Genomic DNA, 18127 nt, shown 5'->3' with positions numbered 1-18127 from the left:
CTGTATATTGAAGACCCATTGGTGGCCTTCAGGTGTTTTCTGCTCTTTGGTCGGGTCGTCGTCTCTTTGACACATTCCCCATTTCCATTCTCAATTTTATTGATTAATGGTCATATGTAATTAGAGGAGGATCCCTATTTGATTTTGAGGCTACTGAATTTAACATCAAGGTCATAGTTAATGAAAAAAGAAATTTGTGCACAAGAGTGGTTTCCTGGATCCTAAATTAAATTAAAAAAAATTATATTGAATTGCAACTGTACTTGGTCACATACACAACAGAAGGAAGATCCCTAATGAATTTAAAGTAGATCTAGGGTCATAAGCTTGACTAAGTAATGACTACTTCCTATTTTCAGATATTTTGAAGTAAGATTTTTATGGTATACCTAGTATGCCAAAATGCACAATTTCTGATTTCAACATTTGTATGGAATTGTTTGCATAATGTTAAACAGATTGCATTCAATTTTAATAAGTTTCTGGTTTATCAATGATAAAACAATTAGAAAATCTGGTCTATCCATCTGTCTTTTTATTTGCCTCGTCCTCCTAAACAGCTAGACAGATATTAGTGAAACTTTAATTGCTAACAGTAGAAAGCTACCTAAGGATGTGCATAAAGGTTTGTAGTCCCAATCCAACTTTTTATAGGGGAGGTAATTAAGTATACTAGCTTCAGTAGTATATATTGCAGATCAGTGTTGCCCATTTGTTAGTTCACTCGTAGTTAGAGTCTAAATTTTCTTATTAATGTAAATTTTGTTCTTGATTTCAGGTTTGTTTCAACTGAGATGTTTAACAGATGAATGCTTACCTGGTGTTATACAGAAAGTCTTTGACATCAATTTTATTAGGAAACAGAATGGCCGCTTTGTTCAAGCATCACAGTCAAACCTTGGAATTGATTGGATTCACAAAGTATGGAAAGAAATTGCCAGAAAAGAATATGAGGATCTCTCAATTTTTGAAAGCATACCTGTTATTGTTGTTGGTCCAGATGATGTAGAAGACATCAACAATAGTGCAACTGATGAGAGCCTAGTGTTAGAATATGTAAATTTGAAAGGAAATTATATGCTTTCTAGATTTGACAATCATGATCCATTGCCAGCAGCCTTGGAGAAGGTGGTTACCCTAACTGAAGTAGACATTTTCCATCCAAATCAAATGATTAAATTTCCACATACAGATGTTATAGGAAAATACATTCAACTCCCAATTATAGATAATGTATTGAATTGTTTCAAAATGGCTGCATTATCAAGCAGACATCAACAAATTGCAAGAGAGATAAACAAGCAATGTCCTGACCATGAAAGGAAAGAATTGGTACAGTTCCTAACAAATCATCATTCAGATATTCCAAGAGAAGCATATCAATTTTTACGGAAATTAGATTTGTTCTGTGAACATGACAATGTATCGGTGGCTGAGATGGTGTCTGTAGAGGACAATGAATTCATACTGAAAGACTTTATGTATCCTGAAGGTATCAGTTATCCCAGAAAATACTTGGAGAGAGAACATGCAGAATTGGCTAAACTTCTCCGAGCAACTGATGTAGAAGAAATTGAATGTATTGACCAAACACTTGATTTAATGTTAGAAAACAGTACCAAGTATTCTGTTAAACATTACACACAATTGATGATATACCTACAAGAAAGACCACCACAAATATTGAACAATGTCCTTGAGAAAGCAAAGTCTTTAAAATTCATGCCGTCTGGAGATGGAACACTACACTCTGTAAATAACTTGTTTGATCCAACATCAAGCTTCCTTAAGAATTTGCTTTATGGTGAGGAAGGTGTATTTCCAAATGAAAACTTTATACAAGAAAATGGACTAAGACATTCATTTATGCAAACCTTGGGACTAAAAACTGAAGATAACATTTCTTCAGAAGATGTAGTCCAGGTAGCAAACAGTATACGTATGTTTGCAAATGGTATGGATGAAAAAAAGTACATTAAAGCTGAAAGTTTAATTTCATACTTGAAGACGCATGAAGACATATCAAGTAACAAGGCATTGCAAAGGATAAAGAGAATAAAATGGGTTCCTATTGATCTAGAAAAGCCTGATGACCATCCTGATGGACTAAGATGGTGTAGTAGCAAAACATTCTGTTCTCCAGAAGAAGTTAAAAGCATGCAATTTAAAAATTTGATTGGTACAGTTTGTCCACTGGTACGACTAGATTTGTTCTCAAAACAGATTACTGCTTGTTATAAGTGGTGTGTACAACCAGAGCAAAATGATGTTATTGAACATTATAGAAATGTTATTAACTCATATGAGGCAAGACAGAACTCTGAATATCTACATATAACCAAGCATATCATCAGTTACCTCTATGAACTATGGAGAGCAGGTAGTTTGAATAATGAAAATATCAAGAAGCTTAATGCAATGGAGTGTATTCCAACAAACAGTCAAGGTTTCATGTCTGCTCAGATTGTTGTTCAGGAAATTGGGAATAAACACATAAATTACATTCTAGAACCATACATCTTTGAACTAGCCAGAGATGTTGCAGACTTCAGTGAACTATTTCTTGAACTTGGAATGAAGAGAGATGTAGATTTCTATGTGTTGAAGTCACTGTTGCAGCGAATTTCTGAGAAGTATATGTCAGTAGAAGAGACACCAGTAGACAAAAATGAACTTGAAAAAGACCGAACATTAACATATAATATTTTGAAATCAATTGTTGCCATGGATATAAACAAGTCAGAATTGTCAGAGATATTGATTCCAATCAACTCACAAAGTGAAGAATGTATTGTATTTGAAAAAGTTGAAAAGTGTACTTATACATCAGGGAAAAGTCCATTTTCTACTGCATTTTGTCCAGATGATGATGATGAAGATGATGATTGTGAGGAAAAAGAGGAAAAAATCATATATGTTCATCCATCTGTAAATGAATTAGCATCAAAACTTGGTGTTGCCTCTATCACCAAGCGATTCATTTACAATCAGAATACAGAAGTTTTGGCATGGGGACAGGAAGAGAAGTTGACAACAAGAATTTCTGGACTACTAGATAGTTATACTGATGGATTTGCAGTTCCTAAGGAGCTTGTACAAAATGCTGATGATGCTGGTGCCACCAAGGTATGCTTCCTTTATGATGAAAGAGAGAACCTAGAATGGAGAAATGGACTTTTAGATCAAGGAATGGCTGAATGTCATGGACCTGCCTTATGGGTGTACAATGATGCTATATTTGAAGAAAAGGACTTCAAAAATATAATAGAACTTGGTGGGAAGACAAAAATTTTGGATACAGAAAAGATTGGAAAATTTGGACTTGGATTTTGTTCAGTGTACAATGTTACTGATGTTCCAAGCTTTGTGAGCAAGAACACCTTAGTAATTTTGGACCCACATTTATCTCATCTTGGCGAAGCAGCTATCGGTTCAAACCCTGGTTTGAAATTATTACTAACCAAAAAATATAGGAAAAACTTTCCAAATCAATTCAAACCATACAATGATATTTTTGGGTGTAATTTGGAGCCAAACAACAAAGATGAATATAACAATACTTTGTTTCGATTACCTTTGAGAACACAGAATCAGGCATCAGAGAGTGAGATAACAGATAAACAGTACACAAAGAGGGAAGTTGTGGAGCTATTGAAAAAGTTTTTGGATTCAGCTGCAAATTTACTTTTGTTTACGCAGAATGTCAAGGAAATTTGTGTATATCATTTAGATTCAAAAGGTCTCAATCCTGACAAGGATATGAAACTTTTATTCAAAACATGGAAAGAAAACACTGAATTGACACCCAAAGAACATGGATTTAACATACTGAAAACAATAACAGCAGCAATGAAGGAAGAAGAGTATAAAGAAATTAATTTCCCAGTGCAAGTTGTTGATATTGGCATTAAAGTGAGTGAGTCAGCTCATGTATTATCAAACGAGTTTCAGACCTTAGAGAAAGTTCAGTCATGGATTATTTCCTGGGGAACAGGGATTCATTCATTTGAATTAGCATATAGATTAAAATCTCAAGGTGCTGTCCCTATTGGCAGTGTTGCTGTTCCAATAAAAAGATTTGGAAATGAAATCATATCTTTTGTTGATTTGAAGGATCTTCCAGGAAAAGGATTTTATAAAGAAAGTCGTATTTTCTGCTTTTTGCCTCTCCCCATGGAAACCCAACTGCCAGTACATATAAATGGTCATTTCATGGTGGAACAAGATAGAAAAAGTATTACACGATTTAATAAGGATGACAAAACAAATGAAAGTAGCAGCTGGAATGATAATATGCTTGGTGATGTAATTCAAAGTGCCTATATCAATCTTATGACATCTGTAGCAAGCAGAGTTGATGACAGAATACTACAGAAAGAATACTGGTTGCTATGGCCGAATAAGGTTGCTACTTCTTATCATGATACAAATCAGTTAGTGCGTTCATTTTACCAGAGTATTTTACAACAAGATTTTCATGTATTTTATAGAAAGAGTAATGAATCAACTGCAGTAAGGAGTTCAGTCAGCAATTCTATATTCTTAGATCCAAAATTTAGAGAGAGTTCAAATGGTCAAATTGCATACGAGTGTATGTTAGAATTCCAGTATGATGAAACCAATGTTATGGATATGCCATTGCACATCTTTACTAATTTTGAAGAGATGTGTAAGAACGATTTTAAAATCCTTCAGAATAGAATTATCTCAAAAGACAACTTTTTCCGACAGTATTTTTTCCCCTACTTGAAAGAGAAATATTGGCACCAAGATGGAATGTCAGCAAAGAGGGACAAACTTTTAACTGAAGCACTTAGGGAGCCATCATTACATGAACTTGTAAAGATAAAAGAATGCATTCCAGTAAAACCATCAGAGAATGGAATTTTGAGACGTCCTCAGGATTTAGTCGAGGAGATTGGATTAGTTGGTGACATGTTTGAGGAAAGTGATTGTAGATTTGTAACACCTAAATTTGACAAGTATAGTGATGTTTTGGTACAGTTGGGAATGATGGGAAAAAGTATTACTTCACCTCTTTTGACAGATAGAGCACAATCTGTAAGAAATTTAACATCTGATATGGCTTTCAAAAGATCAAAAGCAATTGTTAGTTACCTGTTAAACAATTCAGATAAACACATGGATGTGAAAGAAAAGCTGCAGACAATTCAGTTTCTTCCTGTAATGAGTAAACCAGCTTTTTGGTCTTTACCATGGAAGGCTGAAGATATGAAGCTACATGAGACTTTCTTGTCACCATCTGAGATGTTTAATCCAATGGATAGAAATGTAGTTGGATCCGTTGGTTACATTTTGGATTCTATGAATGGTCTTTTACAAGAAAATGTTCTACAATTTATTGATGCAAAGAAAGTGACAATTGATGATGCTCTTACACAACTTGAAATACTTGGAAAGGAGAATTTTGAATTTTCTGCGAATTTAAAAGAGATTTGTGCTAGCTTGTACAATAAATTGAACAGCCTGTTACCAGAAAATGGACCATACCAACAAACTGCGGAAAGGTTCAAAGCAATACAGTTCAAGAAAGTAGTTTGTTTAAAATCAGTGGTCATGAAACCAGATCAGCTTGCATACAATTTGAAAGGAGATTGTTCTCCTTACCTTTACAAGGTGAATTCAAATGAATATCCAAGACTTTGGAGAAATATGGAAATCCCACAATATTTTGACTCTCACAAGTTTATATCGGTTTTACAACAGAAAAAAATGGAGGTAAATGAAATGAAATTGTCAAAGAAAGAAGTTAAAAGTATTGTGAACATTTTAGATAACCTGCGTTCAGCCTTGGAATATCAGACCAAAGTTCTAACACCAGAGGATAAAAAAACAGTGTTTGTACCAGATAATAAATGTTACCTACGTCCATTATCTGAGATATGCTTTGATGACAAATATCCAGGATTTCTTCGTGGAAGTAAAGATATACATATCATTCATTCAGAAGTGAGGTCAAATGTCATATACCAATTGGAAGTACCATCAAAACGTCAATTTCATCTATCACGTTTTTCAAGTGGCATACCATTTGGGCAAAAGGAGAAGCTTGTTACACGTCTAAGAGGAATAATTTCAGCCTATCCACGTGATCATTCTGTTCTTAATGAAATGCTGCAAAATGCCGATGATGCTGGGGCAAGTGAAATTCATTTTGTATTAGATCTGCGGGATCATCCTACTGATAAAATATTTGATGAAAAATGGGCACCACTTCAAGGACCTGCAATATGTGTATTCAATGACACATGCTTCTCAGAAGACGATTTGAAAGGAATTCAAAACTTAGGAGAAGGAAGTAAAGGAGATGATCCATTGAAAACTGGACAGTTTGGTATAGGATTTAATGCTGTTTATCATCTGACTGATGTACCTTCCTTTTTGACTCGTGGATCTGCAACACCAAATGGTGGAACTTACTGTGTTTTTGACCCACTCTGTTCCTATGTACCAGTAGCTGACCCAGACACACCTGGGATGCAAATTGAAGACCTTAAAATAATTGAAGAAAGCTATGGTGACATTTATCATACATATTTGCAAAAGGAGATGCCTGCAGAAACAGGGACATGGTTCCGTTTACCGTTGAGAACAGAAGAGAGTACTAAAAGTGACAGCCCATATATTTCAAAGGACCCTTCGGATATTAAGTCTGTCGAAAAAATGTTTGCAGAAATGGAATTAAATATGGAGCAAAGTCTTTTATTTTTGGCAAATGTTAAAAAAATCAGTATCTCTCGCATTGGACAAAATGGTACCTGGCTGCCTGGGTCAAGTGTAGAACTAAGCTTGTCAGAAAGTGATGAAGAACGAAGAGTAGAATTTCTTTCAAAGATGAAAGAAGAATCCAAGTTGCTAAAAGGGGGGGAAAAACAATTGGACAAAATTAAGTTTAGTGAAGTGAGATATGAAGTCAGTATTAAAAATGGATACCATAATACTACTTGGCTCATAGTTCAAGTATTTGGATTCCCTGAGCCTTCAAAAGTACCATGGAGACTGATCTCTGAATTTTCTGAAGGTCGAATAGGACTATTACCCAGAAGTGGAACAGCAATCAGTAAATCTGTGAATTTAGAATTTGAAGGTAAAGCATTTTGTTTCTTACCATTGCCTATTGAAACAGGATTACCAGCATATGTGAATGGGCATTTTGCCTTGGATCAGAATCGAAGTAATATTTTTGGTGGAACTCACAAGGAAGATATCCGATACATTTGGAATAGATGCTTGATAGAACAACCTGTTTCACATTCTTATGCCAGTTGTTTGGAGTATTTTAGGGATATTTATCTGGAAGGTTATAGTCCAGATGCCCTGGCAACATATTTTAAGAAATTTCCAATCTTTGAAAATACTTCAGAAGGATTTTGGAGACTTTTGACTTTTGCAATATACAACAGCAGTGTTAAACGTGAATTAGCACTTTTTCCAATATGTCCTTCATTCATGCTTCATAGTTGTACAGAACATTCATTTGAGGAGAAAAATCAGCACAGCTTTAGTCCTGGAAGTCAAATCTTTAAGTGGATAGCAATTAAAAACAATGAAGAATCATTCAGTGCAGTGTTTGATGAATTGCACAAATATTTTGAAATCAAAAATGTCCTACCTGATTTTAATATTTCAAATATTTCCTTGTTTCGTAATAGTACACAAAGAACATGTACATTTAACAAAGAACAGGAACTGCGCCTTATTTTGATTAATCTTGGAATGAAACTTGTTTGTACTCCAGCATATGTATATGAAAGCATTGAAAAGGCATGCAATCATATGCAGGAACACAAAACAACGGATGATGAAGTCTGCATAGATGACAGAATTGATGAGACTTGTATTTGTCCATGCAGAGTCAGCCCAAAAAGAACTGTTCAGTTTTTGAAGTCATGGAATACAAATGCAAAGGATAAATGCCTCATAGACTCTTTGCCTAGACCAGTACTTGAAACAGCATTCAATAGTATTGACAAACTTTTGTGTGTCCTTCATTTTTGCCAGAAGTATGAAGATTTGAAAATAGAAAACTTATCAAATACCCCTCTCCTAGTATCTAATGACTCGGTTATACACACTTTGGAAACAAATAACGAAACAGTTCTGTCATCTTTCTGCTACCTTTTCCAAAAGTCAAGTGACCTCTTTGTTCACAAAGATGAAGTTTCATTCCTAAGGGGATTTGAAGATAGCTTTAGAAATTTGACTATGGAACTTTTACTTGAACTGCTTCCAATATCAATAGATGCATCAGTCTTAAAAGTAAAAGGACCAATTAGTTGGCCAAATGAGGAGCTTCTAGATGACACATGGATGAGAGGATTTTGGTTATGTTTGAATGATTTTTTTGATGTACGTTACAAATTAAGTGAATGGTGCCTTTTCCCATGTAAATTGGAGGATAAAAGCTTGAAGCTTGTTTCATTTGAAATGGCATTTACAGTTTTGGATTTGAATAGTTTTCGACCTCATAAAATGGAATTTACATCTCCGTTCAGTCAGGATTTAAGTTTGAAGAATATCTTAGCAAAGCTTGGCTTGCCATCCCCTGCTAGCTACACACTACAGTCAAAGCACACTCGTGATTTAGTAGCAACTGAACAACAACCTGATAAAGTTGTAAAATGCTTGTTTTTTCATAGAGATATATGCAAATGGCATCTTCTTACAAAACATGATTGCAACAAAATTCTTACATTCTTTGCTGAGACTGTGGACAGATTTAAGATGTCAGAAAAGCAGAAGTTAAAAGGTTTACCTTTATTCACAACATTGACAGGTGATTTGAAAGCATTAAATGAGACATCTACAACCCTTGTGGTGAAATGTGAAAACTTGTTTGTGCAGGATGGATTGGAAGAACTCTCTGAAAAAACTAATACAATTCTATTGAAGCACAATGCCTACCATGAAAAGTTGTATTCAAACTTAGGATGTAGATTATGTTACCCAACTGACCAGTTATACAGACATCCACTTCTCGTATTATATACCACATTTATCTTTCCAAACTTTGCAAATATGGAAAGGAGAGCTCATTTGAAACATCTTGAATTTGTGAGAGATGAATTGATGGACTATGTTGAAATCAAGTCCTCATTAAGTGAACTAGCATTCATTCCAGCAGCTGAAACTGGCGTCTTGAATAAAGCAAATTGTTTTTTCAGCCCACACAATTCTGTATGTGCTAAATTATGTGATCCGTCTGAATTGCCTCCTGCGCCGTTTTGTGAAAATGTTTGGAAAATATTTATGGAAACTGCAGGAATGAAAAGTATTGTGACAGAAGCCTTATTCTTGAGATTTGCTAGACAAATTCAACAAAATGGAAAAAACAGTGAGTCTGAAGATCAGGCAAAGGTACTGATAAAGCATCTTTTTCACCGCAGCACACATACAAATGAAACTTCCTTCATGAGAGAGATTAGTAGGATTAATTTCATTACACCATATATTGTACCAGATAAATACAGGTTCATAAGTGCTCAAAGTTCCACAGATAAGCTCATTTCATTCCAAGATGGTGTTCAACACAAATATTTCATGTTGGCATGGACAATGGATAGTATATTACCAGAATATGCTGTTCCCACGGATGAAATACTGAAGGAAAAGTTACACATCAAAGCAAGACCAAGTATTGATTGTGTTGTATCACATGTTCACAAGGTATGCTACTCATTGCAACATCACCCAAAGACTGTGGATGAGCATAAACAGCTGATGACAATATTTTATGAATATTTGGAAAACAATATACCAGACGCTGAAATGAGACAATTAAAAATTAGATTTTCAACATCACCCATAATATATATTATAGAACATAACAAATTTGTTCAGGCAAAACATGTCGTTATTGATTTACCAAAGTTTTCTGAAATTATACCATATTTACTTAAAGCGTCAACACACTTTGGGCAATATTTTCCACTTTTTAAGAAACTTGGCACTTCAGAAAACATTTCAATAGAGCATTACTGTAGAGTTCTTGCAGCAATAAAATCCACTGCAAAGGAGTCAAAAATTATTATTCTTGACGAGTTGAAACAAATAGAGAAGGCTACTTTAGGTGTTTTTGAATGTCTCTCACGAAAGGATAACTTGGATTCATTGGTGGAAAACAAAACTGTTCTTTATATATTAGACAACAACAGTACGCTGAAACCTTCTGACCAGCTGGTTATAATTGATAATCATGGATTAAAAAGGCGTCTTAGAGACCAGACTGTTATAGACTTTATATGTGATTGGACAACGGTGAAAAAACACAGCAAACAATTTGATCCCGATTATCTGCTTTGCACCTTGCCAATCTCTATGCGTCCACAAATACTTTCTGATATAGTTTCAGAAGAACTGTTGAATTCATCAAATACAGTCAGAAGTGAGATGGCTGAAAAATTAGAAGCATTTGTATCTGGGGAAATAATGAAGTACATTGTATCCCGACTAGCGAAAACACGCCAGAAATCATCTGGTGCAAAATTAGAAGAAAGTGAATTGCAAGAAATGCTATCAAGGCTGAGATCTTTTCGTGTGTTAGCATTGCCAGTATTGCAAACCTCACTTTCATTCAAAGGAGAGCAAGTGCACGGTAGCATAGTACACAAACGATTATACTTTAATAATGGAAAAAATATTATGTATATAAAAAATGAAATGTCCTTAACATCAGAATGGATATCAAAGAATGGTTCCAGTATAGCCGGAATTATTTCTTGTATTTGCAAAGACAAGGTTAAAGTTAGTGGCATTCAAACATGTCTAGCCTATTTTGATTCTAGTTTTGACACCATAAATGAAATTCTTGATGAATATGGAGCAGTTGATATTGACTTTAAGTTTGAAGATATGTTTTGGTATCCTGCACCAGGAACAGCATTAGAGCAGAGTTTGGTTGACTTTCTTATAGCTGACTTTGAAGCCTTTGAGGATGGCGAAACTGTTGTGTATGAACATTATGATAACAGTGGGCACTCAAACAATGATAGTGTACATGTTTACATATATGTAAAAGTAATTAAAAGAATTTCAGATGAGAATGAAAGATTTCCTATCTATCTCATAAATGTTGGCGAAGGTCAGGAAATAGAGGCAAGATCACACAGACTATACAGAATGGAAAGGCCGTCTGATTCAACATCATCAGAACTTGAGGTATATACTGATGGCAATAGATCATACACTAATGAAAAACTAACAGAAATATTCCAACTGGTTGAAGAAACCCTTGTAGATGCGTGGAAGCTTGGACAAGATGATTTCAAAAGAGTTGTCAGGAGACTGATTAGACGTTGGCATCCAGATAAAAATCAGAATTCAAGCTTTTGTACTGAAGTGTTCAAACATGTAAGAGAATTTGTCAAGAAATTGCAGGATGGAAACATTGACGCATCCAAAATAGATAAATACAGAGAACATGGAGGACAATATTGGCAGGAATACATGCAAAGAGCATCAAGTGGAACATCAAATAAATGTTACACGTTTGACATGGATGGATTTGCAGATGATATAATTGGTGGATATAGGCGAAGAAATAGAAACAGACAGAGTTATACAAAGAAATATGTTCCAGATCCCCAGCCTCATATGGGTAGAGTTTGGATTCAACAAGCTAAATATGACATAGATGCTGCCATTTCAGCCTTGGAGTTTGTCAAGGAAAAATCCTACAATTGGATATGTGTCCAGAGTCAACAGGTAAAAAAATAAGCTCAGAAATTAATTATTTATGATCCTGGTAAGGGTGAAAAAATTTGATATGGCTCTGATTGTACAGAATTCTTCTGCTATAGTCTGTAGACAAAACAATGTTTTATTAGGTAGAGTAATCAAAAAATAATTTCTACTTTTATTTGATGAGCTTTTATTGGAATATGGGATTCCGCTATATATGTATATATTCAAAAGGTAGATAATTTATGTTATTCATAATTAGATACCCACTGACTAGTTGTTTGTCCCTTAATTATAGTAATCGCAATGTTTGTCCATGATCACAGGTCCCTTACAATTTTTTGTGAAATTAAGGGGGAAAATAGTGATAATAAAAACTTAATTGATGTTAAAAAATCACAAATTTTGAGAAACATTTTGATCTGCTGGTTAGGTTGTCAATGTAATTTGATACAAATTAAGGTATGAAATATGGTTCCAAATTTATTCCTGGTGTCACATTGGCAGTGAGTAATGAGAAAAAAATTATGATGAATATCAGCTTAAGTGTTACCTCCAAACGAAAAAAAAATACATCTTGATTTTGAACAAAACAAGAAATGTAAAACGAATAAGACTGACAGCAACTAACAAAATCCACTGAATTACAGACTAAGTTTAAGGGGAACCACTTATGATAACTCAATTATATTTTTTAGTAAGCAGTTTTATTTGCATTGGCATATTTCATTTCAAAAGATTTTATGGCCCTGCAACTCCTTCCGTCATAGTTCATTGAATTTGAATGTTTTGCATAGTTTTTATGTGAATATTGACATTTTTAATATCAACATTTGCAACTTGACTTTCAAAATTACATACGGGTAGGATATTTCTTTTGTTATATTTAAGATTGTTTGTCAGCACAAATTTTATAGACATTTTTTTTGTGATAGGATTTTAAATTGATATGATATATAGGTATAAAACACTTCCCAAAATTGATTTACATTTTCTAATTTGAAGGAAATTAATTTTTTTTATTTGGGGTAGACATTAGTTTATGTATGAAAAATAATAGTCGCTATAATGCAAAAAAAACTAGCTAAATATACAGACTTAATAATATCAGTCTCTTTTAAAACATCAAAGTCCCCATCTCTATCCATCTTGCCTTTCCTTCTAAAACAACTTGGTCAAAATGAGCATTAAAAAAGAGGGGGAAGGGCTACTTTCAAAACTCATGTCAAGTTAAACTGACAATGCCATGGGGAAAAAAAGAAGACTATGAAAATATAAGTTCATAAAAAACTAAGGACTGAGCACCACAAACCCTACCAAAAACTGGGGTTGGTATCAGGAACTCCGATAAGGTAAACAAATGAGGCTCCACATGTTGCTCATTGTAAGTGTTTAAACTTATGATTATTGTTAATGAAATGCTTCTGTTTATTGTTAATGAAACGCTTCTGTTTATTGTTAATGAAACGCTTCATTTTTTTAATTATTTTTTATGAAACGTGTGTAAGGAAATCATATTTTCTTTTTTTTTAATAATAGGCTGCTGAAAAGGCTTTGAAAGCAGTTCAAGTTTCAAAAGACGCAAATGGAGTCAGCAATGACCATTCTTTGATGTTGCCTGTTGTGTATGAAAATGCAGACTTGAGACAGCTAGTGGATGAACTGCAAACTAAAATTGTAAATTATTCCAGACTACGTTATCCAAGACTTCTGGAGTTTCCGAAGACACCAGCAGAACTATATACACAGAAAGATGCTGAAGAAAGTGTAGAACTTGCCAGAAAAATAGTTAACACAGTAGATGACATTTATTTTCAGTGATAGTGTAAAATTGTTACCTCATTTTGTTGGATTTTAAACATGTACCATCAATTTTTTTATTAATTTTCACCCAGTTCTTTACTAGCTCACCAAGGCCCAAAGGGCCCCATGTGAGCTTGTGCCATCACTTGGCGTACGTCGTCGTCTGTCGTCGTAAACTATTTAAAAAATCTTCTCCTCTGAAACTACTGGGCCAAATACCTTCAAACTTTAACTTAATGTTCCTTAAGGTATATAGTTTATAAATTGTATCCGAAGTTTTTATCCATCGACAAACATGGCCGCCATGGCTAAACATAGAACATAGGGGTCAAATGCAGTTTTTGGCTTATATCTCAAAAATTAAAACTTTTTGAGGAAATCTGACGGGGTAAAATTGTTCATTGGTCAAGATCTATCAGCCCTGAAATTTTCAGACGAATTGAACATTGTTGGGTTGCTGCCACTAAATTGGTAGTTTTAAGGAAATTTTGCAGTTTTTTGTTATTATCTTGAATATTATTATAGATAGGTATAAACTGTAAACAGCAAAAATGTTCAACAAAGTAAGATCTACAAAAAGTTTATATGACCAAAATTGTCAATTGACCCCTTAAGGAGTTATTGCCCTTTAAGGACAATTTTACACAAGTTGTTTTATGTTTTTTAACTTTAAAAGTCTTCTCAAATGAATCTAGTATAAATTTAGTATTTCATTTCCTTGTACGTCAAGAAACATAGACACTATGGCTAAAATGGAACATATGGGTAAAATGCATTTATTTGCTTTTGAAGAAAATATGACAGATACAATAATTTTTAAATGGCATTTTTAAGCCACTCATTAATATATATTGAAAAGCAAAAATAATCATTGATAAAAGATTTAAGCAAAAAAATAACAGGTGGGCGATTCAGGCTCTTGAGAGCCTCTTGTTTCTTTTCATGTTTATTTACATGATTACTTTTTCTATGAGCCCTATTTATTGTGGCTGTAAACACTAATACAGGTATGTTATTTGATTTTGCACAAATTGTCTGTTATAAACTGCTGGTTTTTTTTTATGTTTTCTGAGATATCCTCTAAATGATAAGTTCAAACCAGCTTATTAATATCTTATTGCAGCCCAAATATATGTATGGGGCGTCTGACCCTATCTTTTACAGAATTTCTGGCTAAACCCAAACAGCATCTGCAATAGCTTCTCATTGCATTTTGTATCCACTTCAAAGGTTTGTTGCCTATCATGTTCATCAGTCTGTATTTCCATAAACAATGTAGTATGTGTAAGTCTCTTGATAGGGACAAAATAAAATTTGCGCTTACCAGGGTTTTAGTTTCTAAATATTTAACATTTTTAGCTGACAAGTGTGAGCTTTTCCCATCACTAAATGGTGTCCATTGTTATCTGTAACTTATGTACAAAGATAATCGCCTCTGAAACTACTGGGCAAATTTGACCACAATCATTAATGGGGTACTTGGTTTAAAAAATGTGTCCAATTTACACACTTGCCGACAAACATGGCCGAAATGGCTAAAAATAGAACATAAGGATAAAATACGATTTTTAACCTGATTTTCAAAGGAAAAATCTGTTATTGATTTGGGGATGTACGGGGGGCGGGCGTGCGGCTGCCAAACAGTGTGAGTTTATTAACATGAAAACGCTTTGACAAATTTTTTTCAAATTTAGATATGTTGTTTCTGTGACTAAATGAAGGTCAAGTTCAATTTTCACATTTTTAGCTTTTCTCGTTGTTGAGTTATATCCCTTTCCAATAGTCAAAAGTGGTACTTATTATGTGATTGAGTTATTTCCCTTAGAAAAGAAATGGTTAATTATATATATAAAGTTTGATTACACTTACAGATAAGTTTTATAGATTTTTAAAAGACATTGTATTAATGATAAATGACATTTTGGAATTTTTTTTTCTTTTCTTTGGTAAATTGTTTGATGATTTTGTGTTAGGTTTGTTTGTTATTCTGTATAAACTAATTTTCTGAATGCTATATTATATATATATATATATATTTATGAAGTGAACTCCTTTAAAGGGCATACAATACAGTTTTGATCCCATGATGAATTTTTAAAAAAAATTTGCATACAAGCTATTTTTTCACCTAAACAATTCAAATATGTAAAAAAAAATAAACCGTCATGTGCTACTTTAAGAGATAAAAGGGGTCGAAATTTTAGACTTTTACTCAAAATTTCGGTTTTTTGGACATTTCTATCCTTTCGATAGACACACCTAACTTTTTTATTTCAACAGATAAACACAAGCTGAATTTTGTAGAAACATTATGAAAATCTTCTTTACATAATATGCTCTTAATATGTACAATAGTTCTTTGGAAATAATTAATTTTTAACAAAGTTTCAGGATTTTAGGAAAAAACTGCATTTTTTGCGGTATATTTATCAAATTTAAAAAAATTTCCATGTTGACTTTTTCATTAAAATTGGTACAAATAATCTTCATACGTAATCAAACCTAATGCCATTTTAAAAAAGAGGGGTCCATGTACTCCTTTTCAAGTTAAATCAGTTTATATAATAAAAGACAGTCGAAACATTGTATCTTTTCCAGGTATGTCACAGTTTGACGTCGCGAAAATAACATTTTACATAAGCAACGTCATTACCTCCCCTGTAACTGTATCATTTGCCCTTAAAAACTAAGCTAAATTGTCTTAATAAACATATACTAGTATTTAGATTTCTGATTTTGGACCCAGTTTTCAAGTTGGTCCAAAATCTGGGTCCAAAATTAAACTGTGTTTGATTTCAACATATATTGAATATATATAGGGCTCTTTAAAAAGCTGAAATTAAACCTTTTATTTTCATTATTAATAAGATAATACCACATTAAGGTCCAAATGGTCCTAAATGAAAATTTTGTTTAATTTCATCAAAAATTGAATTCTTTGGGTTCTTTGATATGCTGAATCTGACAATGTTTTATAGTGGTTAAATCATATCTAATTTTATTGATTATAATTTGACTTCTGCAGGAAATCGGTTTGCTGTCACTCTGATAGCCTCTTGTTTTCTATTATATTGAAAACTATTATAGATAAATAGAAACTTTTATAAATAAATGATCAGCAGAATAAGATCTATAAATATGTCAACATGTCTGAAATTGTCAGTAAACTCTTACTAGAGTTATTCCCCTATATTGATGATTTTCACTGATCAGTGGCCATTGTTGAAAATGCAGGTGAGCGACACAAGCTCTTCAGAGCCTCTAGTTTTCTGATCTTATAGCTTAACATTTATCCAAATTATGGAATTATTCTCATTATTAAATTCAAAATGACTCCTGAAGATCAATGGTTTTGGTTAAATAATTTACTAATTGTTTTTTGCTTTTAAATAATAATTGATACAAAATGTCATTTCATCGGACATAATGCATATGTATTAAATATCCTCAACAGTCACACTTAAGACAATAAGTGTAAAACAAATGTTTAGAAAAATCAAAAGGCTATAATAAACTGAACAGCTATAACCATCAACTAATACTTATAAAAAAAAAAAAAAAAATGTTTGCTTATTAGTATCACTGTATATAAATTATGAGTAATTATTCATTTGTTTAAAGTTAACATGCTTTTTATGATTAAAATCCTCAGTGAATTAGAATACTTACAATCTTAAAATAATGTTTGAAATTGATTTTCAACATTTTTATCAGATATGGGCCTTAAAAAATTTAAATACTACCAGCACAGACCAAAATATCAAAATTGATAAGCTCATGATTTTGACTTCTGTTTGTTTTAGGCTTATAAAAGCCTTTATTTTCTTATTGAATAACTGCATTTTTGCAAATTGTTTATTCCTTATAGAAATTAAGTTTCCTATAAACTCTTTTAAGACCAGGGGCATATCAATGTGGTCATGAATGTAAGCCATGTTGATTTCAGTGACCAACTGTTGACTGCTTCTGCTTTTTTCTTTTGTTATTTGTAATTTATGATATGAGCTGCATTGGATAGAAATCGGCTTTATGCAAGTGCATGTATATTTATAAGACTGATTGATTTTTGAACATTCAAATCCGAAATAGAAGATGAATTTTGTCTGTTTTGTAGGGTTCTTATAACAACTTGATTTTCAAACCGTTACAGACTTTCAGTAGAAATTTTTTTCAACCTGAAATAGGTTAACAGATGTATTGATATTCATTTGCGTAAGGTCGCTTTTTATCTGATGCACCTCATATAAGGTTTTAAATTTTTTTTTAGTTTTATTAATTTGGTATGGGGTAATGAATGTCTCAAGAAAGACCTGATAGTGTGTATTTAATTGATTATACTTTTTTATTGGTTTGATTATTATATAAACCCCACCTTTGCTTTTTAATGTCATTGTCATTTATTTGCTACTATTGATATTGTTAATATGTCATTCTCAATTAATGATAAATTTTGAATAAATGACATTTTGCTCTATACACACAAATGTTTGATTTGTTTTGAGTGGAAAATAAACAATCTAAATGTTACAGGTTTATTAGATATATTGTTTGTTCTATATAGTTTTTCTTTTTTCTATTTTTTAATGCTCCCTGAAAACTTACAATAAATGTCTGGTAACATCAA

General features: G+C 32.9%; 1 protein-coding gene across 1 annotated transcript in view; it reads left to right on the top strand.

Annotated features, from left to right (window-relative positions):
* Positions 1–18127, top strand: part of LOC127736240 (sacsin-like) — a 54104-nt gene extending 35977 nt beyond the window's left edge. The window contains exons 8-9 of the mRNA XM_052246826.1: positions 779–11724; positions 13240–18127. Coding sequence (XP_052102786.1) covers positions 779–11724; positions 13240–13521 — 11228 coding nt within the window. The 3' untranslated portion in view covers positions 13522–18127. The remainder of the gene's footprint in view (positions 1–778; positions 11725–13239) is intronic.

This window comes from Mytilus californianus, unplaced genomic scaffold (genome assembly GCF_021869535.1).
Source record: "Mytilus californianus isolate M0D057914Y unplaced genomic scaffold, xbMytCali1.0.p SCAF_3, whole genome shotgun sequence".
NCBI lineage: Eukaryota > Metazoa > Mollusca > Bivalvia > Mytilida > Mytilidae > Mytilus > Mytilus californianus.
Note: the sequence above shows the minus strand (reverse complement) of the source record. Positions and strands in the feature narration are given on the sequence as shown.